The sequence below is a fragment of the Plutella xylostella genome, chromosome 7 (genome assembly GCF_932276165.1).
Source record: "Plutella xylostella chromosome 7, ilPluXylo3.1, whole genome shotgun sequence".
Lineage (NCBI taxonomy): Eukaryota > Metazoa > Arthropoda > Insecta > Lepidoptera > Plutellidae > Plutella > Plutella xylostella.
In genome coordinates, this window is record NC_063987.1 from 721,295 (window position 1) to 744,999 (window position 23,705).

General features: G+C 37.1%; 1 protein-coding gene across 4 annotated transcripts in view; it reads left to right on the forward strand.

Annotated features, from left to right (window-relative positions):
• LOC105385707 (LIM domain only protein 7) overlaps positions 1-23,705 on the forward strand; it is a 101,663-nt gene that overhangs the window by 54,015 nt on the left and 23,943 nt on the right. For all 4 annotated transcript variants that reach the window (XM_048622198.1, XM_048622200.1, XM_048622201.1 and 1 more), the window contains 3 exons: positions 2,113-2,208; positions 3,134-3,241; positions 10,594-10,733. In XM_048622198.1, the coding sequence (XP_048478155.1) occupies positions 2,113-2,208; positions 3,134-3,241; positions 10,594-10,733 (344 nt within the window). The remainder of the gene's footprint in view (positions 1-2,112; positions 2,209-3,133; positions 3,242-10,593; positions 10,734-23,705) is intronic.

The following is a 23,705-nucleotide window of genomic DNA, read 5'->3' on the forward strand; positions in this document are numbered from 1 at the left end:
GCGCTATGATTGGTTCATTCTCACGAAGCCGAGCGTTGTGAGTATGACGTGTTGTGTCTTGCGCCCCGTGCTAGGCCTACAGAAGTGCAAAAGCAATCCCTATTGGCCATTGTCCCTTACGAATAACAGATATGGTGATTAACACAAGCATCACGTTCTGGGAAAGTTGACGATGCTACTAAAAGTGGTTGCTGAGCCGCTACGGTAGTAGTGTGTGGTCAGCCTTATTGTTAAAGTGACGTGGTAATTGAGGACTTTTTAACTCCCCAATCAAAAAAAGGTTGTTTGCTGTGATTCATGAGTTATTTGTCATTTAATCCGGGAACGGGGGTTGCATTTTTTGACTTGGTGTGTTAAGTACTTACATAGTTTTCATTGAGTGTTAGGATTTTATTTATATACGTTCGAGTATGTAAATGTATCATACTCAGGTATGTAACTATATTATGTAGTGCAGAGTTTAAATCCATAAATAGTATAATGTACTAAATACAATTGATAGAGTATCTAATGTGAATAATACTTATGTTGGTACTTTTAAACTGACTCGTTAATGTATGCAAAACGTCATATAAAAAGCCTAACTAACCGCAAATAGAGAAATATCTTAACTATCTCGAGTCAAGAAAGTAAGAGCTGCAATTTAACCGTCCATTTACTCCAACGACGGACAACCAGCCAAATTAATGACTAGCAGCACGATATCATTGCAAAAAACCTCTCGGAAGACCATCGGATCACCACTTAATCTTCAGATTAATTCCCCGCGCAGGTATAAAACGGTTTAATTAACACATACTTTCGTTTTCTTGATGGAGATGGAAAACCTGCGAAAGCCAGTAGATCTCGCGCCTCCGCAAAGGAAAACGCCTCGCGCACAAACAAATGCAATCGAATTAAACTCGAAAATAGAACGAGCGAAAGTGACAAACGACAGTGTGAACTAACTCGAGTGTTCTAAATTTAAACCGCCATTCCGAACGGAAATTTAGAGCGTTGGGGATTGCATCTTCTAAATTTAAACCGGAGTGCAGCTGCCAGCGGGAACCGTTGTTTTACCTTTCCGGAGCATTGAGTCAGCGTTCGAATTTAGAACCGAAATGCCTTTTTGTCTTTACAGCCAGCTGTGGACCTTGAATCGATGAATCGATGCCAAATCAACTTTAACCATTTTCCAACGTGCACCAAACCAGTTAGATAGTAAAAGTGGACAGATGTGTGTTTCATAACTACATCACTACGTGCATCGGTGAGAATTTGTTGCTGGTACTACACTCAAACCTCTTTGATTGCGTTCACTTATTGATGCGATTAGAAAATCGGTATTGTCTATGGCCCTGCAACTTTTCGTGACAAAATGAATCGTGATGGGCGCACGTGAATCGATACTCGGGCTCTCATAATTGCCATTGACAGTGAAAGTGTCGGGTGCCTCCCATTTAGTTGGTAAATATTGTGTCTCATTGTTTGTTTGGCATTATGCGCACACGATGCAGGCTTTCACTGCTACTCGTACTAGGAATATATTAAACTTAAGCGACGGAGAAAATTTCGTATGTTGGATTCGCAGAATAAAAATTTACATAAATATTATATTAGTTATGGTCGTTATAAAATGTTGCGAAATGCCGGCATGTTATGTCACGTTATGTTAAATTTGTTTTTACCATTTGTTCCTCGTTTTGTGTAGCATTTTCTTCGCATACAAACATGGCTGCGTGCGTTTATCATTTGCATAAAACGTTATTACCTAAGAATTGGTAGTTTCTAACTATGAGTTGTCTATTATTTTGTTTTTATTTTAAATGCAATATTTACCTTTAATAGAATAAAGAGGACATCTCAAACACTGGCTGTTAAGTCATAGTACGGTACCTTTCTACTGTCCCTCGTAAACTCCCAGAAAACATATGAAAGTATCCATGTATTGTACCTATATGCTGATAAAACTGGACAACTTTCCCCCCTCAAAAACGCACCTGCGTCGAAGAGATCGGTTTTAGCGATAAGGACGCCTATATTGTATGGTGTTCATTTATAAGTTACAATTTTCTCGTGTTTTATGTACAGTAAAGTCACCACCCCTCTAACCCAATGTCTCCTCCTCCGCAGCTATCATCAGACAGCGCGGACTTCCTGGCGACGCGGCCGCACACGGCGGCGGTCATCCCGGGCAAGCCGGTGGTCAACCCGCTGCAGTTCGTGAAGGTATGTTACATTCTTTCCTTTTTGTTATAATAATAATATGTGGGAGCATGTCACACACGGCCATCGGACCCGAAACTAGACAGAGCCTTTAATATGGGTATCGGACAGCTGATATATCTACACACATTACATATTAAAAAAAAAAAAAAACACGCACTCACGCCTTGTACTAATGTACTCCCTTGCGGGGTAGGCAGAGGTGCATGGCTGCACCCACTTTTCGCCAGAGTGTTATGTTAGTCCCAATGTAATAGGGGGCGGGCCTATTGCCATTTTACGGGCACATCCAAGACCCGAGAACAAATATCTGTGTTTAAACAAATATCTGCCCCAGCCGGGAATCGAACCCGGGACCATCGGCTCAGTAGTCAGGGTCACTAACCACTACGCCATTCGGTCGTCTATACATATTAAATATAAATATCAACACCCAAGACAAATATCTGTCTTTAAGCAAATATCTGCCCCAGCTGGGAATCGAACCCGGGACCTTCGGTATAGCAGTCAGAGTTGCATAGCAGACAAGCGGTACATTTTTTAAAGTATACCCAAGCGGCGCGGCACAGGGCACGTCTCGATTCGTCGCCGCTTGCCTACATTTTGTATTGAAACGTTTTGAAGCGGCAAGATCAAGATGCCTGCGCCGCGCCTTCGCCTTATGCCTTTTCTGTGTAATTCGCGCCTTTTTTGGTGTGCAAATAAATATGTTTTTTTTTTTAATTTGTAACTGTTCTGTATATTGTTTGCTTGTATGTGTACAATAAAGCGTTTATAAATAAATAACCACCAACCCGCACTAGGCCAGCGTGGTGGACTAGGCCTAAACCTTTCCTTCATTGTAAGGAGACCCGTGCCCCAGCAGTGGGGACGTGATGGGTCGTGATGATGATGATGAAATAAATAAATTATTGTATTGTATTGCCAGGTGGGCCCGGCGGACCTGGGCAGCCGCGCGCGCGAGCAGCTGCGCCGCGCCGAGCTCGCCAAGCGCACCGAGCCGGCCCGGGTGGAGCAGCAGGAGGACTGGCAGTCGGTGAGTGTGATGTGACCCTGCAGCTACCGTGCCACCATTAGCAATAAACTTATAAAACTTATAGCACGCTACACGCGAATTTTAAGTGACATACGAGCGATAAAGGTCACGTGTACGGCGTACTTACTCGTACGTCTATCGCCCACTTTTAGCAGCGTTGCTTACCTGTCAAACACCGCTCAGTAGTAGTCGAGATAGGTACATAATGTAAGGATATAGCCGAGCAGCTGCGCCGCGCCGAGCTTGCCAAGCGGACTGAACCCGCTCGGGAGGAGCAGCAGGAGGACTGGCAGTCGGTGAGTGTGATGTGACCCTACAGCTACCGTACCAACATTAGCAATAAACAATCCCAAATCAATCCATTCCCAACAATCCCATAGACGTACGAGTAAGTACGCGTACCTACTTATATGTATGTAGCTCTTCGATCATATTATATACCCAAGATAAGAGTGTCGGTGCAAAAGAAACGTGTTGTAAAATAACACCATCTTCTGCCACTGAGCTCTTATTTTCAATTAGTTCGTTTAGAAGATTTGTGTACTTTTGTCATTAGGTCGAACTTAAAGCGGTTTGACAATAAACGAAATGCGGAGAGCGTTTTTTGCTTTGTTTTTGTATGTGACACACCCACACCATAATGATCGTATATTGTTAATCTAAACTTCAGGCCCTTTCACACATACATGATAAACAGAACACAAAAATGGAAAACATCAAAATGGTTATTGTTAACTCAGACAAATACCAACCTTACATGTATGTAACTACATAACAGTAACTATTACATTTTATTTTCGTGCGGTTCTAGAGCCTGCTTTCAGCCACTTTCAACTATTTATTCAAAACAGTATGACTTATTTAGTTAGGTAACAAAGTTGCCTAAACAACGCATAGCTTATGAACTTGAAAGTTAACTTTTATGAGTGTCGCATCAATTTTCCCATTCACACTTGTGCCCTGCGCCTACGAATAGGCTCATTTACGATTTCCCTCCTATAAAAGTTCAAGTTTAACAACGCAACGGTGGATTCCGAAATCAGGTGTTACGGAAGCTATATTATTACAACTTGTTTGAATTGGTCGTAACCTGTTGGAGATTATTTACTAGAAAATTGAAGATACAGATATAATTTCTTTCGGTGCTGACAGATGATGTTCATCCATCTTACAAAATGTAGATGCCTTCTTATTTTCTAATCTTATGTCCTTCATTGTCCACTAGGAAGTCACTGTGTCCCAATAAACAGACTTTTTCATGACCTTTTTGCTAGTTAGTAAATCTGTAAATCCCATACATGTATTTGGTTAACTTTGCTACAACAACTCTCTTTTTAATAACCTTAATAAGGAATACATATAGAAGTATGTAAATATGAGTGAGTCATATGAAATTACATTTTATTAATACAATTTGTGATCCGTATTAAAGACCACAAGTATATAAAGAGATACATATGTACCGGTAATTATTGTATCACTGCAGCGTCGTTTGTAGCGCCCGACAGTTATTGCATTCTCTAGAGATTTATTTAGCGATCATAAATATTGGTTGTCATCTTCTTTTAGTTTAGTTGCAATCGCTTTGGTAACATTTTGTTGCATCTGCTAGCATTTGTCACGCAATAGCTTTGCGGGTTATTAAACTCTATAGTTCATTCAGTTATAGTTATTATTCAACTTATTAGTTTTCCTTTAAGGTTATCTTGCACCAACATTATTATCTATTCCTGTCATGCTTTGACGGTATGCAATAAGAAAGTGACTGCAATAGATGTAAATACGATTTAAGGGTGGGTGCAAGACACACAATAATTTAGCTCTCAACATAAATTATTTAATTCTTTATTGTACAAATATACATAATAATAATGTAGATCTTTTAAAATATATAAAAGCGTCATAAGGCCGGTGATGTTGTATGGGGCTGAGTGCTGGGCAACCAAAGTATGCGATGAGAAAAGGATGCATGTGACAGAGATGCGAATGTTGAGATGGATGTGTGGGGTTACAAGAAAAGATAGAATACGAAATGAGTATATAAGGGGAAGTATGAAAGTGGCTCCTATAGTGGAGAAGATGAAAAGCCATCGTCTTTCTTGGTTTGGGCATGTCATGAGAAGAGAAGATGATTATGTTACAAAGAAAGTGTTGGAAATGAGACCCGAAGGAAGGCGCAAGAGAGGAAGACCAAGAAAGACGTGGCTTGATTGCGTGAAAGAAAATATGAGAGAGTGTGGAGTGAATGAGGATATGACAGGGGATAGGGTAAAGTGGCGTGACATGACCAACAAAGCCGACCCTAAATAAGGATAAGGCAAGGAAGAAGAAGAAGAAGAGTAGATCTTTTCTAGTTTTACGATCTGTAATGAAAAGTCACAAAAGACAAATATCGTTTTGAAACCTCCATGTACCGTCGTATTTACTTATCTCATTGATGAAAAATAATCATCGTTTATCCATTTATCAAAGTCCAAAGTTTTTTACATGAGAATACGTCTTTTGAATGGATGGCTCTGTTTTGTCTGAAGGTCATTTGAATACAAAAGGCTATCTCTTCATCGCGCCATGCGGCCTCGCGTCCGCTGCATTCACAATTTGAAACCACTAAAATACTGTTTAAAGTGTACATGAGAAGAACGGGTAAGTTCGATAGACGACCTTTTAATAATTGTTGAAATATCGTCATCAAGACATGTATGGCTGTTTGCTGCCAGCAAAACAAACTTTGGCATTTACGATATTAATATGGACTTAGGTATTAACTTGTAAATAAAAAAGCTAAAATAATGTTAGCTAAAGGTTACGATAACAATCTTGTATTAAACGAGAATATGCACTGTTTGTAAGCACATTATAATTAAAATTTAAGAATGCTAAGTATTCGTCGGTTCTATTTAAGTATACCTACTTCATTTTAGTTAAATCATTAACTCGCAATTAACCAACTTTTATTGGTTGCACTGGCACACATTTCATACATAGTGAAGGCACCGGAAACGCGTAGCCCGCAAGGCTTCGCCGCCCGGGGACCGCGGGGCACTTCCGCCGGAACTGGCGAGGGCGATCGACTCCCGCGCAGAAACAAAATGGCCGAAATTCACATGGAATTGAAATGAAAGCCAGCATGCTGTAGATCACAGAGCCAGTCAATCAATTTGATGGTTTGGGTTGTAAATAATGGTATGATCATTATAGTTAGATGACAACAATTGCCCACTGCTATGCATTGGCCTCCCACAGATAATAAAAGTAAAGATAGGTAAACAAATACTTACTGTATATTTTTTCGTACATATCTTTCATAATGTCAGTCACAAATTATTTTTACTGAAATAAGGCGCCGAAGCAACCAAGACTATCTTTATCGGAACCTACCAGAAAACAACAAAAAAATTATGTTTTCGGAAGTTATTTATCTTGCCTTATCGAATTTACACCTGTTATCGTGACTGCCACAAAATATTTCTTATCGGTTGACGATAATGTTAAGCAGAGCAAATATTAGGTATTAGGTAAAACTTTCGTTTTTATCATTGATAGTAAATTTATAAGTATTCAAAAATATCATCGTAATTTTGGATATAAATCTACGTATCTTACAATTATCTCATCTTTGTACGAATTTACATACTTAGAAAAAAATACTTATTACATTACTAGCTGTTCCCGCGCGCTTCGCTTCGCCTTAAAAAGTTTTTCCCGTGGGAATTCCGGGATAAAAAGTAGCCTATGTTTTTTCCCAGGGTCTAGACCGTATGTATACCAAATTTCATTCAAATCCGTTCAGTAGTTTTGGCGTGAAAGAGTAACAGACAGACAGACAGACACAGTTACTTTCGCATTTATAATATTAGTAAGGATTAGTAAGGATTAAACCGACACTTGTAACAATATAAGACAAGAAATATAGATGGTGTTGAGTGCAGGCTATTCTATTCTGTAAAATGAATAGAATAGAATAGAGTGCAGGCTAATTACTAAGTGGCTGTATAAATTGTGAAATGCGTCTTAGTAAATAAACCACTGTAAAAAATACAAGTCGTCCGAAGTATACAAGCTGCGGATACATTCAATACAAACAGACAAGTTATGGAACAAGCTCTACTGGGAATTACTCTATTTCTTTTAAACACATTTAAATAGTGTACCTGGGAACAGGTTGCCTTGAAAACGCCACAGATTGAGGCACAGAGTAGGTGCTTTTGCTTTTTTACAGTGGGCTCTGTGTTAATCTTATTATTATCAACACTCTTATATTATAATTATGTAGCTAGAAAGAGTATAATTTTGTGTGCCCAAAACTTTAAGTATTGATGTTTGTAACAAATAAACTCAACACCTACGAAACCTAAATTAAACCTGGGATTGTTATAATCTACTTTTTCCGAAATTCCCACGGGAATCCGTTTAAAGGTGAAGCTCGCACGCAAAACCTACTACCTAATAACTAAGTAAAACTCATCTTTTAACATCCCTGGTCCTGGTACAACACAGACAACATTTTATTTCCACTAATCTGTGATCGCGAATTGCGAAAAAGACTCCACAGAACATCGACATAGACATCACGCGAAACACGCAGCCGCAATCTGTGAGCCAGTGCCAGCGACGACAAACAAAAACAAAATAAAAAAAACTTTCAATCTCACCTGTTGCCTTGTTCCCGCCGTTTTATTTCGAAAAAAAAAACGCTAGCAGTTTAAATGCTTTGCATTTTTCGCATTGAGGTTTTTAAATGCTTTTGTCGTTGGTCGATTACCTTTTTGCATTGTTTCCCTGTGGCTCTGTTTTATAAATACTTGCCCGTTTTGTTCAATAAAAAACAAACACTCGTAGTGACTATTTCGCCAACTATACCCCCTTAGAACGTTTTCAAGAATTCCGTCTCCCTTATAAGTACAAATCGAGGCAGTAAGTGCACTCCCCACTTCTTGTCTTGTCTCATTGAAATAAACTGGACGCCTCTATGTGCATTGAGCTTGTGTTTTACAAGAAACGGAGAAGAAACTAGAAATCTATGGCTTGATTTGGCCGTCAGTCGGGTGCGGATGTGTGAATTACATTGAATGTTACTTGTAGTTCTATAAATCTTGGGTAACCTATCTACTCATACTATGTTGGGGTTTATAGATTACTTTTATCAATTTTGGTGCCATTTTAATAGATAAAGTGGGATTCTGTTTGGTATGACATGCAGCCTTTTAAATATTTTAGGTGTAGTATAATGTACTTACTCTAATTACTATTTATAGGTATAAGTCGGCCAAAGTGGACGTTTTAACTTAAGTAACGGAATGTTTCAATTCGTCTGCTGTTAAAGTTTCCATTTACAGTATCTAATGCCCTTGCACCAAATGCAGAAACTAAACTCCACAATCATACCAAATGAAACTGCATTCCACTACATTAGCAATGCGTTTAGTTTCAACAAGCCCCGCATTGTGATAGGTCAAATCTTTTAGCAGTCGTTAGTTTGAACGCATTTGTTCTATATTTGAATTGGCGAATCACGAGCTGATAGTTAGTACTGATTGACTGGCCGGTTGCAAAAGAATGAACTCATTTTAAACTGAATTCTTATTAATCTGTGTTCTAAATGTAAATTAAATTGAGATTGATGGTATCGTGGTAGTCGTTTATTATCTATAGATACGGCGATAGAATAGTTCACACTATTTCGTTATGGGACTTTGAAATTCCGACTACATATTTCATAATTTGTAATTAAGCTCTGGACAGACCTATCATCAAATCATCGTGAACAAAACAAATGTGTCCAAATTTCGAAAATCGATATTGTATTTTGTAATATTCATGTTTATGTGTCCATCAAACTGAGCTTTCGTGGGTGTATCGTAAACATCACGACCACGCAATATTTGTTTTGTAAGAAATTATGATTAAACCTACGTAGGGAACTCATTGTCTGCTATAAAAAAAGTACCGTGAAAGGTCAAGTCTGGTTGAAAACCAATTACATGTTTGTATAGGATTAGTCGCGTTTCATTTCAAATGGCCTAGAAATTCATTGATTCATAAAGCCTTTGAATCAGTTCATTAACACTGTTATTGAAGTTCAATTTGCATAAATTATCTTACTTCATTTATTTCTTAGTAGCACATTTTACAATTACTCTCATTTATTAGGCATACTAAAGTTATTGCATTAAAACAATATATACGAGTATTAAACTTAGATGATTGCTAAGCCTTTGGACAGCGAATACTTAATAATATAGCTTCTGTATATGTATGGGTGAAATACAATTTAGCTCATCTATCTTTTACCCGCCACTCTTAGGATCAAACTGAGGACGGTACTTATACGATACGGATTTGTTGATGGTTGGTTTGGTTGCTAGAAGTTTGCCCTTAAAGTAAAGTTTTTAAAGATAAGATAAGATAAGATAAATCTTTATTTGCAAAAAACACGGTATATGGATGATACAGTTTACATATTAGAGTCACATGTTTAGCAAGTTGATAATTGCATGCAAATATAAGTACAGAATGTCACAATAAATTTTTAAACTTTCATGCTTCTTTGTATAAAACTAAATAAATGTCACACAATAATATACTATTCAAAATTCACATAACATTAATAATTAATATTGAATAAATCCTTAATATCATAGAAGTTTTTATCACACAACCATTAAAAAAATTTAAAAGAATAGATTTAATTTAAAAGAATATGAGTTTTTAGACGTTTCACGTCAAGACGTGACAAAAGCTTGCGTCGCGCTCGCTCTCGAAGTCGTGCGATGTGAGTGAGCGCGATGCAAACTTTTGTCACGTCTTGACGCTCCATGATAGACGAGCTAGATATTAACATAAGCTCCCGTAGATCGTCACCAAAAAGCCTTCCATTGAGATTTCTGCGCAGTATCCTTTGAACCAATGACGAGTGTTGATATTGTTTGTTTTATTGACCAATTGCGTCACTGTCACTCACTGTATTGGTCCAATAAAGAATAAAGGTTGTCTGGAAAAATAGCTTTAAGCTATAAGACCGCCATTTGTACATATGCGTTAGATGAAGTTTATGTAATTTTGTCCATGTTTTTTGTGTATAAATAAAGAATATCTTACCTTATGTTATTGGCTTAAATTAAGGAACTCTACTTATGTGTCATTTTGTATACTATAAATAAGTACCTATTTAGGTACATAATTAATGGGTGTATTATATAAAAGTTAAAAATCTACTTCAATATGTGTAAAACAACTTATACTAAACTATCTATATATTTTATAAATAAAAAAGATAATAATATAAAATACTTCTAATAACATCCTGGCCTGGAAATATTCTTATGTTATATTCTATTCTATTGTCTCCACAGAACCTGGACAACTGGAAGAGCTCCCGGCGGAAGCGCGTGGAGCACATCATCGACCGCGTGGTGGAGGTGAAGCGACTGGAGGCCGAGGCGCCTCCCGCCCGGGGCAAGGGGAAGACCTTCCACGAGATGATGGAGGAACGGTGAGTGACCCTACTATGACCTCAGAATCTGCACAGCTGGAAGAGCGGCGGAATTGTGGAGCACATGATCAGGGTGTAGGCGTCTTTGCATTCTGTTTTATGATATGTATGCGGGGATGTGTAGACGACCGAATGGCGTAGTGGTTAGTGACCCTGACTACTGAGCCGATGGTTCCGGGTTCGATTCCCGGCTGGGGCAGATATTTGTTCTCGGGTCTTGGATGTGCCCGTAAAATGGCAATAGGCCCGCCCCCTATTACATTGGGACTAACATAACACTCTGGCGAAAAGTGGGTGCAGCAATGCACCTCTGCCTACCCCGCAAGGGAGTACATTAGTACAAGGCGTGAGTGCGTGTGTGTGTGTGTATGCGGGGATGTAGGTATAGCTAATTTTAATATAACATTTGTCGTATATACACACTTGAGGTCTTAGTGTTGTCTTCTTGGTTGTGGCCTGCCTATGACCTGTAGGAATATACTTCTGTTGCCGACACGAAATGTATTAAATACGCAACAGCGTATTTTATACATTTCATGTCGGCGACACAACACTGAAATTTATCTGCCTTTAATTTTTATCTTTAAGTTTGTTATAATTTATTGCATATATCATCACGACCCATTACGTCCCCACTGCTGGGGCACGGGTCTCCTTCCAATGAAGGAAGGGTTTAGGCCTAGTCCACCACGCTGGCCAAGTGCGGGTTGGTGGACCCCAACACAAGCAAGCTTGTGCTGAGAGAGTTGTCGGGTAAGTGGGCAACCCGACTGTCAGATGTTTTCAAGCCGCCCGAAGGCCTCTGACTAGGCTTAACGACTGCTGTCGAAGCAGCAACCGGGACCCACGGCTTAACGTGCCGTCCGAAGCACGGAAGCGTCCAGAAAAGCACCACTTGAAATTGGTCACCCATCCAATGGCTGACCGTGTCAGTTGTTGCTTAACCTCAGCGATCAGTTACGATCACTGAGGCCTGCTCGACTACGGACGCTTCATATATACTCTGTATTGCATATATACTCTGACATAAAGTCTGAGCAAAACATAAGATTCAACATAATTGTCTGACTAACGAACTGAGTCACAGCTACGTGAAGTACTTAGTTAGACACGAGCAGACACAAGGATCCTTCCTTTTGCTTCTGACACTTTCGTTTCGCAACTCTAAGACTTGACATGTTCTGCCCTCAACTCTCGACCTGACCTGAATCCATTTGACTGAAGACTACAGTGTTTACATCATCTTCCAAAATAGGAAGCCAAAAACATGATTTAGAGACCGTTTTTATGTTTCCTTCAACAGAAATTGTTAATACCTTTCTTTGACCAAAACCGTTTTATCTCCGCATCACGTAGTCTGCTCAAAAATAACGTTGTGTTCCTTATATGCTCGCAGTTAATAGCTCCAAACTAAAAGTCTTAATTACCATAACATAAGTTTTTACGTTGCACATGAATCGTTTGAAATTGTTCTAGAATTCAAAAAAGAAACTTCAATAATGCGTTTTGTGTTCGTCTGCAACGTGCAATTACTGATATTTTAATGGAACCTACTCAGTATAATTGTACATCTTCAACAGAAATGATCTTTGTATATTTGGCAACTTTTGTTACCTCATCGATTGTGTTAAGGTCTTCATTCTGTAATGACTTATCTTGTTCAAGTCACGTTGGTGGATTGTGATTTGTGTTCGAGGACGCTCGCTAAATACTTTAAGAGTATTACCTATTCTTTGTCGGTTTCGTGATCTCAATCGTAACATTTCTCTAAATTCACCTATGTAACTATGTAAATGGAGTATAAAATAAAATTATCTTTATTAGTTTTTAGAGTACGATCATTAACGTTATGGCATTATCTTAGACTTTATTGTGTGTAAATATTTAATGGAAGATCAGAGAACTTTATAGGTATTTGGAAATGTCTTTAATGTATGTTTTCATTTATTCAATGGGTCGTGTGTAATATCTACTTTATGGTCTTTAGTATTTCGATTTAACATTAGTTGAATGGAAGGGAGCAATATTCATTGATAATGTTTTGATAAGTTGCACAAAGTGGGTCAGCGATAACAATCTTCATGTTGATTACAATAACTGTTTTATAGTTTTAACAACTCCATCAGTATCGATGTTATCTATTTACTTAACGTTATTGGTTTAATATCCTGTTAAATGTTTCTTAATTTATGACTTACTACAAATATCAAATCATTGCACAATCTATTTAACAACAAACAGCTGTAAATTTTATAACTATGTTAACAGTTTCTTAATTTCTTTAAATAGTTTTTACCAACCCACGTCTCTATGACCCTTCACTTATTTACAAGCTTTTCCATTTTCAATCACCGTCATTACTACACACATCAATGTATTTTATATTCTCATCGTCTCTTTGCGCACTCTCTATAAAACACTTCTACAATTAATTCCAGGTACGAACCTTAGTTTTTTATTCGGTCGCGGTCTTGATTGATTTCTTTCCCATGAATATGTACGAGCCAAAGTGATTCGAGTTTTCCCAAGAGAATCTTGATGTTATCACCGCACAACTTTATAGAATATTTTTCTATCAGCCTTGATGTATTACGTATTTAACATGTTTTTATGTCTATGGTCATTTTAAAACAATTTAATCTAGATTCATCATGTAAAACGATGATGGTATCTGATCTGGTTGTTGATGTGAGACTTTTTCTCTTCAATTAAAGGTATTTTATATTGAGCCATAATGAATTTACCATCTCACGATACTTAATAATTAAATATTTATTAAGTATGTAATTGGTAATTGAATATCTCTGATCCTAGTATATCGATCATGTAACTGTGAAGAATTTTCTCTCCCGTCAAGCCTAACTTATTTACTTTACGCCGAGATCATCCAGCTGACTCAATTTCACAGTTGAATGAGCTTCAAAAGATTTCCCCAGATAGAAACGTTGTTTCTTGTGGTCCGGTGGGCGCGGGTGTCGGTGACACGTCCGTCGCGCTCGGCGGCCGCGGCCTGAATGACGCGGATCGGGTGTCGTGCTGCGCAGGCGCCGGAACCAAGGCTTTATTTATTGTAAAACCTCAACAGTTTGATGACTTCGCTTCAATGTGATGTGATGCAGATATAATGGATTCTACTATCATAAATATATATATAGTTACGGGGAACGGCAGCTATCTTCTCCCACAGAACAAGGTCATAGGACGCGAATAAGATGCCTTTTTTTGCTTAATTAAACGTATTCACAACCTTAATTATTCATAATCTCTGTAAAAACACATTGGTATACAATACACAATCAATGTTACGTTTACTTTAATTGTTTCGTTCGTTAGAACTTAACGAGAAGTTATCCTACTGCTTTGGTTCAGCTAAGTATCTAAAGTTACCTTTTGAGTGACCTTAATTAATGGCCCTTCGTCTGCTCTCAGGGTTAATGCTCAAGCGGTTCTTCATTACATTAAGTACTTTTCACTTAATTACGATTAAGTATTACAACCTACTTAAGTTACTTATTTGTACTGTCTGTCTAGTTTGAGGTATTTTAATTCAAATGTAAGTAGTAAATATTTAACACTGGTTTGTCACCAAAAAAGGCTATGATCGTTATTTCTTTTTCTGTTTTCCTAACATTTTGAAGCAATATACAAAATTAACACCTTTTGATTTTATGCACCTCATATAGATTAATAGTGCAACATTTATTCCTAGGTTTCGGAAACATAACTGTTATTCATAACATAACTTTTTTATTACAACCGCTACTAAAATCGCTCATAAGGAACCATAAATATCTATACATACATGTATGTATGTATGTGAATCTGTTACGTAATTCAATCGGATGAAATTAAAATATTTGAAGCACGGTGCTTATGCAATGTTTACAACTCGCCAAATCATTATACGAGTATCTAGCGTCGTGATAACAATCAAATAATTGCATAGGCATATCTTTACTCGCTTTAGAAAGTTATACCTCTGCTACCTATACCCACTAAATTTACTAAAATACAGATAAAACTGTAAGTACCTTATTAATTGCTGGAAGAGTGTTTAACCAAAATACGTTGTATAAAATATGGGATTTATAAGATATGGGATCTAGTCTGATAATACCTAGGTATTAATTGTGTGTGTAGTTATGTACGAAAGTAAAATAAAAAACGACACTTTTAAAAATAATATTTCGTAATGATAATGCTACTTTACCTACGAGTGCTATAAAGCCTACTTTTTGTGCCCGAATTTCCACGGAAATCCCTATAAATTACATTTGTAAGCTACTATTCAATAATAATTATAGCCTGTTTGAGACCTCAACAATTAAAAATACATACAGGTGTAAACGAATTGAGAACCTCATCCTTTTAAAAACAAAAGTAATAACAATACCTACTCGGATAATTAACTAGCTGACACTTTAATCTGTTAACGCTTTTACAAAAGGCCGCAGACGAAACTAACGAACTATTTAGTAATTAGGAGATTATAGACTTAAACAAAAGCCAACTAAGTATCATTCTAGATAGGAGACTAGTGAAAGTGTTGTTGAGAGGCTGGAGGGTTACTCTATACTGACGAAAAACGAACCGAGGAGAGCTGTCGTGCAATAGGCGAGTTTAATACGCTGAGATAGAGTCGTGGCTCTCGTGACACGGAGCTTAGTTTCTCGTCAGTATAGAAAGACCCCCCTGATATGCGTGTTCAGATAACGCGACTGTCAAGTGGATTATCTTTTTAGCAATGGTTCGTAGGCGGCAACAGTTTACAATCTTGATTAGGTATTTACCTGTATTTATGTACTCGTACCTATGTATTTGTTACATTGAGTGAAGCCATTTTGGCCCGGTTTTGAAATAATATCACTTGCAAAAAGCGTCGTGCGAGCGTGTGTGTTAGTTATGAACATTCGGGAATGCTCGGTGGGCCACAGTTTTTCGCGAATTTCCAAATGTCGTAAAACAAAAGTGGTTGGGATTAACTCCCTGAGTGACCACCGCGCCGTTCGGCTTAGTATAACAGTCTGTACCAGTATAGTTTTTAAGATCTACTGTAATAATTTTAACACAGCCTGTATACCTAACATAAGCGTAGAGAGTTGGCCACTGCGGAATGTAATCAGGCAAGAATGCGATCTGCTATCAGCTGTTATGTTGCGGTGCAGGCGCGGCCTGTTAATGTTACCGGGATGTTTACACTTACACTTACACTTCCTACTTTAGGTATAGTCATGGTAAACATAGGCCCCCTTAAATATATTAGGCAGGACCAGACGCCTAATCTTAGACCATGTTATAATACAAATCAGTTTAGGATAATTTTATTTTAGTGATAATTACAATACGATTAACGAACAGGGTGGAATGGGTCCATGCTTAACATAACATGGAATAAAATTGCTATTAAACATTGTACATACTGGCGAAATGGGGTGCAACGGAAGTAAATGTGAATATGTGACGGAGTATTGATATACCAGACCTAATAATGTTACGTTCTAACATTGCCCCAATGTTGAGCTGCAATCGCCGACATCGGCAATACGATAATGTTCCGAAGTTTCAACACACGGATGATCTAGTAATCTAGTTAATACGCTGACAGTTTATCTCACACTCCACAGGTATCAGGTGATGTCGGTCACACACGAACACTGTTTGTGTTGACACTGTATTGGATATGGCATAATGAGGACATAAAAAATAATATTGAATGATTCAAAAGCTTTCGTACACACATACAATCAACGATATTTTAATAGGAATAAAACGGAGTGTCAGTGTAAAAGAAACGTCTCGACAAACATAAACATCCCACTTCTTCTCTTCGTTAGAAGATATGACAAGTGATGATAAAGAATCATATCGTCTGATATATTATATCTCAAGCAGATCTTAGATTATTTTACTTATTGCACAACAGTTTACTGCTAAGTTATTCTCTCTAAGTCATAAACAATAGTTAAAATCAGTAAAACATAAAATATAATATCTATGTAGGTATACTATAATATGTTCTTCGTTAGAAAAGCGCTAACTTTAAAACAATATTCACCAAAGGAATGCAGTAATTCTATAACCAATAATTTGTTCTGACATTTCACCTCTGTAAAGAATTGCAAAACCAATTCAATATTACCACTAGTTCTGCTATTTTCATCCTTATTTCCTAGTATTAAAGGCACAGAATTTAGATAATTTGGCTTATTGGTAGGTGTGCTTTAGAATTACCTATCTATCTATTTGTAGCCACGAGCATAAATTGTTTTGCCTTATAAGTCTTTTCATTATATTACACAATTTTCTCAAATACTTTCGTTTGGATTTTCAACTTGATCAAATCTTAAGGTGATGAATCATGATACGGCATATTATTTTGTGAACTATATTACATTAGAAAAGTGTCAAGTTATACATAATTTGTTTCGTTCGAAACATTAAAATGTGTACCTACATTCATTATAATAATTCTAAATGTATTCAGCTCAATGTTAATGTTAATACCACCACCCTCAAAAATTTCAATGTCTGTCGTTTAAAAAAAAGTAAACCTTGACGAGTGTCGCTTCACAGCGCCTATTCTGTCCGTGAAACACAATCCTGAATTAGTAACACTAGCCGTCTTTTGTTTTTCTGTTTTTTTCCCCCGCCTCTGTTCCATTCCTCCATTCTGTGGTTTCCTCTGCAAGTTCAAAGGACTGTCCCGCGTGGGGTCACTATATAGGTATATGAAGAAAAACTAATTTTCTATTGTTGCTGCGCGAGCCACGACTCTATCTTGTTGTATTAAACATGCAGACAGTTCTCGTTTGTTCGTTTTTCGTCAGTATAGAGTAACCCTCTGGACACGGACGGGTGGTCACCCTACCCGAATCCTGTTGAACACTGCTGAGATATCAGTCCAGTTATCTTTTGATAGTGCGTGCGTCCTTTTAATTGTTATGGGGTGCTGGAATAATGCCATATGGCTAATATAGCTTAGAAGTAGGTAGGTTTCGTAAGGATTATTGTTTGTAGAGTTTGTTTTGTTTGGAAATATGTAACCAATAAAATGTACGCATTGATTTCAATTTTGAAAAAGTTGAACTTATTTTTTGTCTTTGCATAATTTTACATATCACAGAATGATTCAAATATTTTTAGGTAAACCAAACGCTATACTATAGCATAAATGGCGTCACTAAAGTAACCACGCTCTCAGTATCTAGCCACAACTAGGTTGCGGTAATGTCGGATTTGTCTCGAATTGCCCGATCTTGCGCAATTACTGTAACACGATGTCTGTTTTGTAACTGCCCGGATTTTTCATTGAGACCGCTTATTTATTTGAGAAGAGTTGTTTGCTTGATGTTTGTATTTAGGTGGTAAACGATCTCTGGTATGGAGCTGGTGTGTTATTAGGAAATGCCAACTTGTGTAGGTAACGCGCCGGCTTAATGATACAATTATGTAATGGAGTGTTGCTATACTGAGTGCTGGAGAAAAAACTCCATAAAATATATATGTTTTTTAGTTATTACTCAGTACTTAAGAAGTAAATATTAGGTTGCCACGCATTCATTGTCTTTATGTAGTACCTATGATACATAAGTATGCAAAATTTAACAAGCTAGGTATACATAAAATACATAGTTGTAAATATTCTCCATATTTCATTTAATATCAGAATTTATGTATCCTCGACATTAACGATTGTTTATGCTAAGTTATTTTATTACTGTCCTTCACGAGATACGCTATCAGATACACAGACGCGTAAAACTTATGACAGCCCTCTTTTTTATCAGTCTGAAAAACCCTACGAAACAGAAACTAGTACAAACAATTGAACAAACAGAACCTTACATAACCCGGTCCGTGGGAGGTTTTACTTCAGTACTTACATTTGTAAGTTGTAAGCAAATTGCTAACAAAAGCTTACAAAACACCACCTTGCCACTCCATTATAGATGACATGCTGTAGTGGAATTGTAGCTTGGACTTCGCGAAATGTACTGTCGAGTATTTGAGTTGCTGTTTAAGATGGTCATAGTCACTATAACTTGTCATCGGAGTGAAGTGCCCGTGCTATGCCATGAAACCATTAAACAAATATCTTTAGTACACTTTGAACCTTCTTTGATCATAAATATCCTTCCATCCCAAGGTTGTTGGTTAAAAAAATCTCTTTAAGCGATAAGACCGCCACTTTTGTACATATGTGTTAGTATATAAGTTAAGTAAGTTTATTTTATGTGTGTGTACAAATAAAGAATATTCCATCTATCTATCTAAATATCTACGCCGACCGGGGATCAAACCCGGGACCTCGGCACAAGTCACTGTTAAAATACAGGCACTACAAGACAAGTGTTAGTGAACAGAGTACACGGTATATCACAGTCTTCTATAGTAACGTAATGATAACAATAGCAAAATTGGATTAGCAAATTGAAATATGTTGACAAAGTTCTGTAAATTGATTTTGATGCAATGCTTTGTAGGGTGTGAAATCGGTCACCAATTTCCGTCATAACAATAATAGACCAATAACATGGGTTTTACTCTAATCTAGTGCAACAATGCCATGAAAATAAATATTATGTAAACTATATACGCTTTTGTCAGAGTTAAACCTAATAAATTACATATCTGCCTACCTAGTAAAAAAACACATTCGTGGCATACAGCAGTTAAAAACAATAGCCAGCATTTAAGCAATCGTTTCTAATCTCAATAAAATATGAAACTATGTGATTGAATTATTGTACAATAACAAAGCAGTAATATTTCCAATGACATAGTGTTGACCTTGCGTAGCGCCGCGTGGTCACGACGAGGCTTCGAATGTAGGCCTCCATGCGGTTTCTGCAAAGGTATTAAATTTTATGTCTATATTAAATATTACAGTTTTGTGTACATTACAGGTTTGATAGTCTGTCGAAAACTATAAAAAAGGTAAATTTTCTCGCATACAAAGTGATGCCTCTAGCGGAAACGATCATGAAACTTTTGTCAGATATATAATATGTAAATAACAACAGAAAAAGTTAACTTTAATGTTCCTTTTTCGTAGATTGCAGTCCATTTAACACCACTACCAAAGCAACACAAAGGCCAAAGTGAAACGCGTGTTTTCTCTCAGTCCAGACATACAATAAAACAAACACGGTATATACAGCGTGGTCTGAAATTATCCTGCCAATACAGGGGGCTCCAGTGACGGACGGACAGGCAGATCCACCGATCGTGATCTGCGTGTCTCGGAACGTTTGTGGATAGTGAACTAGTGATGGACTGTACATTATAGATAGATAGATCGACAGTCGATAGTGTCATCGATAGGTAGGTTTTTAAAAAGTTCGGCAATGATGGCTAATACGTACATTGAAAGAACCTACTGATAGGTAATCATGAATATGGCTAAGATCCCTTTCAATCACCAATTTAACCTACTATATGACAGTATTTTGAACTTTTAAATAAATTTCTCAGTGAACAACGATAAACTTATATGTAATATAAAATTATGTCGATGTGGATCGCTAAGTGACTCTCCTTCATCGATGCCACGGCTCGATAGCTTAGTTCCACTACCTGGCAGTATGCTGGTCCTGATGCAGCGACGGCTGTCGGTGGATTGACAGAAGGGACGGATGATCATGATCAATACTAGTTTTATTATTGTTTTGTTTCGAAATTGTTTAGTATGTATTTGAGAGAGGTATTCTTGTTTCCAGATAAGTAGGTAAAAAAGTTAAATAGATATTTAACGAGTAATAACAGAATTAAGAATAACAAAGATGACAAAAATAATAACACCTTCCTACAGGGCATAATATCTAATCTCACGTTATCATGCCTACTTTATCAGAAACATGTTATTATGAAAAAGCTTTTAGTCTAGTCATGCACTTCAACAATATTAATAAACACAAAGAATACACACCGAGATAATAGAAAGGATAGAAATATAATACCTCACTAATCTGGACATTCATTTAGTTTTCTTTAGTGTTTAGCGCTCTGAAACTTTGTATTTAGAGCTGTAGCTAAAAGAGCCGAGCCTAGCTGGTATTGCTGACCAATACACCAGTTGGTCTAGAGTCTAGACTTCTAGAATCTAGAAAGTCGGACGTTATCAGGCTGGCTGCCCCCGCGGCGGAGACAAACTAATCACGGTGGTTGAGGTGAAAGCAGACGATTGGGCGCCATGGTCCAAGCTTATTGATATCTCAGCGTTTCAATACATATAGATAGATAGAATACCCTTTATTTGTACACCAACAAAGAATAATAAGATTAACAAATTGCAACTTAATTAGGGTACAAAAGGCAGTCTTATCACTAAAAGCGATCTCTGCCAGACAACCTTTGGATGGAGGGTATAAGAGATTAAGATTGGATGTAGTGTAGGTACATGTTAGAAGGAATTAAGTGAATTAATTGCTCTTTTCATTTCTGAATTATAAATGATATCAATAATGGATTAAGTAAATAAAAATGTTGCGGCCGAATTCCAAAACAGTCCGTTTGTTTGACTGAAAATTGCAACGAAATCGCATTTGAAATTTGTTAGCTATTTAATCGGTTATTTCCCATTCATTGCACAAGATCGAAATTTATGGTAAACAAAGAAACTCGTATTGCTCATAATCATAATAGTCATAATATAGTTCCATAAATAGTCACATCGGTAGATAAATAACAAGGCTTGGTTGGAACAAGTATTTATATTACTTCATCACTACTATTACGTTACATGTAATATATAATGTACATACTGTCACACTTCAAGGATAAAAGCCTTGTAACAAAGCAATATTGACTCATATTCTTGTACTAATTGACTTAATTAACTGCCCTTAGTGCTGTTATTAAATACACAGGTGATATTACAACACATCCGTGAGAAAATACTTCGTAACTTATTAGAATTTGACCTAACAATTTAAGTAAACTAAGTATGGTGTAATGTTAGGGCTGCAAGTTGTTCTAAGAAGTGTGACAGTCATAATGTTAGCAGAACATAATACCTACTAAATAACCAAATAAAATAAATAAAATCATTTTATTTCAGGCACAGGTCCCATAGTTACTCACAAGTTACACATACTCATTTACATTTTTCATACATTGATACAAATACATAGGTAGGTATTGCCTGCCCTTTATAAGTAACAAAAACAAGGGCTTCCTACTTACACATACCTACATAAGTTGAGTGGAAGAAATGCGTTGCGATTGCAACATCGCATCGCGGCCGTGGATTATGGACTTATAATCGACGGCCTTATATGATTGCACGACCAGCGGCTCCCAAACTTCAAACTATTCATTTTGATGAATAAGAATAACCTACAGACTTTACAAATCAAGTGTAACATTGTGTCAAATGAGATGAAGTAAATTTAGAACCAGTGCAGAGCTCTATCGATCAAGTCATACATCCAACAAAGAATGCATTCGAATCGACTCATCCACTATGTGATCGATCACTGATGCAGACAGCTACACAGATGCACATGCACTCGGCACACACAGTTATACCTACCTACACGTCAAACGTACGAAACCTTTGTTTAATTTGGTGTTTTACCTGAAAAATAAATATAACTTATTCATTTTACGAGTAATGCCCAAAGTTGGCTAGTTCCATTTATCATGTCACATAATGACAAGCTGTTATGGACTTTAAATGGAAAAATTGAAATAATTTAATTGAATTCTAATGTGAAACAAAACAACCTTTAAAAGAGACAAAGTTTTGGAACCACAGCTTCTGTCTAGCCAGTCAGTCTATAATGCAAGACATAATAAAATCCATTTCAGTGTACACGCACAGTACATACATGTATGGACTGCCCCCTTGTATGGAGTCCATACAACATACATGTCTTACCATATGGTATTCGAACATGCCATGATCCTGAGAACACCAAAACTAAGGGGAGGTGGCTTATTTCATTGTAGAGCGAAAGGTGAGGATTGAGTAAGACTTGAATGGTTTTTATGAGGGAGATATAATATGATGATATATAATATTATGCATTCCACTGGGTATTCTCAGTTGAAGAGAAGAAATGCTTCATTTATCTACTCATTGAGCACTTTTGCTAGGTACTACTCAACTCAATGGTCTTAATAAATTATAAAAATATTCCATAAATGCATTTAAAATTATTAGATAAATAGCAATGAAATTGCGGTGTTCATTATAGACATAGTTTCCTGCAAACGAGTTTCGTTTCGTTCCGAGAAAACGAAGAAAACATACTTAATTATGACTATTTGCTATATTTCTGCCTCTAGGGCTCGTACCGTCGGCCATAGAAAAAACTGAAAGCCAAGAGTATCTAATTTCTTTGGAATAAGGTTCAGAAGAAACAGCTTCTGTTTGATTCGGCTTGCAAAAAGAAGCAGGGTGATTACCGATAGGAAATTGTAGAAATGAGTGGAATACACACACACACACACACACACAAACAAATGACTTACGTATACACGGCCGCTTCCGGATACACAATAAGTGCAGTGAAAACGTTTTGATTTTTACCTATTTTAAAACTGAAATTCTGGCAGTAGAGTCTGTCTGTAAATCCCGATGCAGGTAGGTTACTTATAAAAATATTATGAACCTTCTTATTATTTCGTTTGAAAAATTGTACAAATATTTAAGGCTTAATCCAGTCTTGAGCCTAATGCGCTTCCCTTGTCGGAACCACACAATAACATAATCAATAACAGCATTACTCTCAATCAAAAACAAAAACCTGTTGCAAACCGCACACCATAAAGCACCTACTTGTTTTTTTTTTAACTTGCGACCTCAACCTTCGCGGTACGGCCAGGGAAACAAATGCATTCAGCCGGTGGGTGTAATGTACATTTAACCGTTGATTGATGGATCGACGCAACGGCATTGACGCATTCCTTCAACGTCCTGTTCCAAATTTAAACGTGAATGGTTTTGTTTTTAATTGAATGTTATTG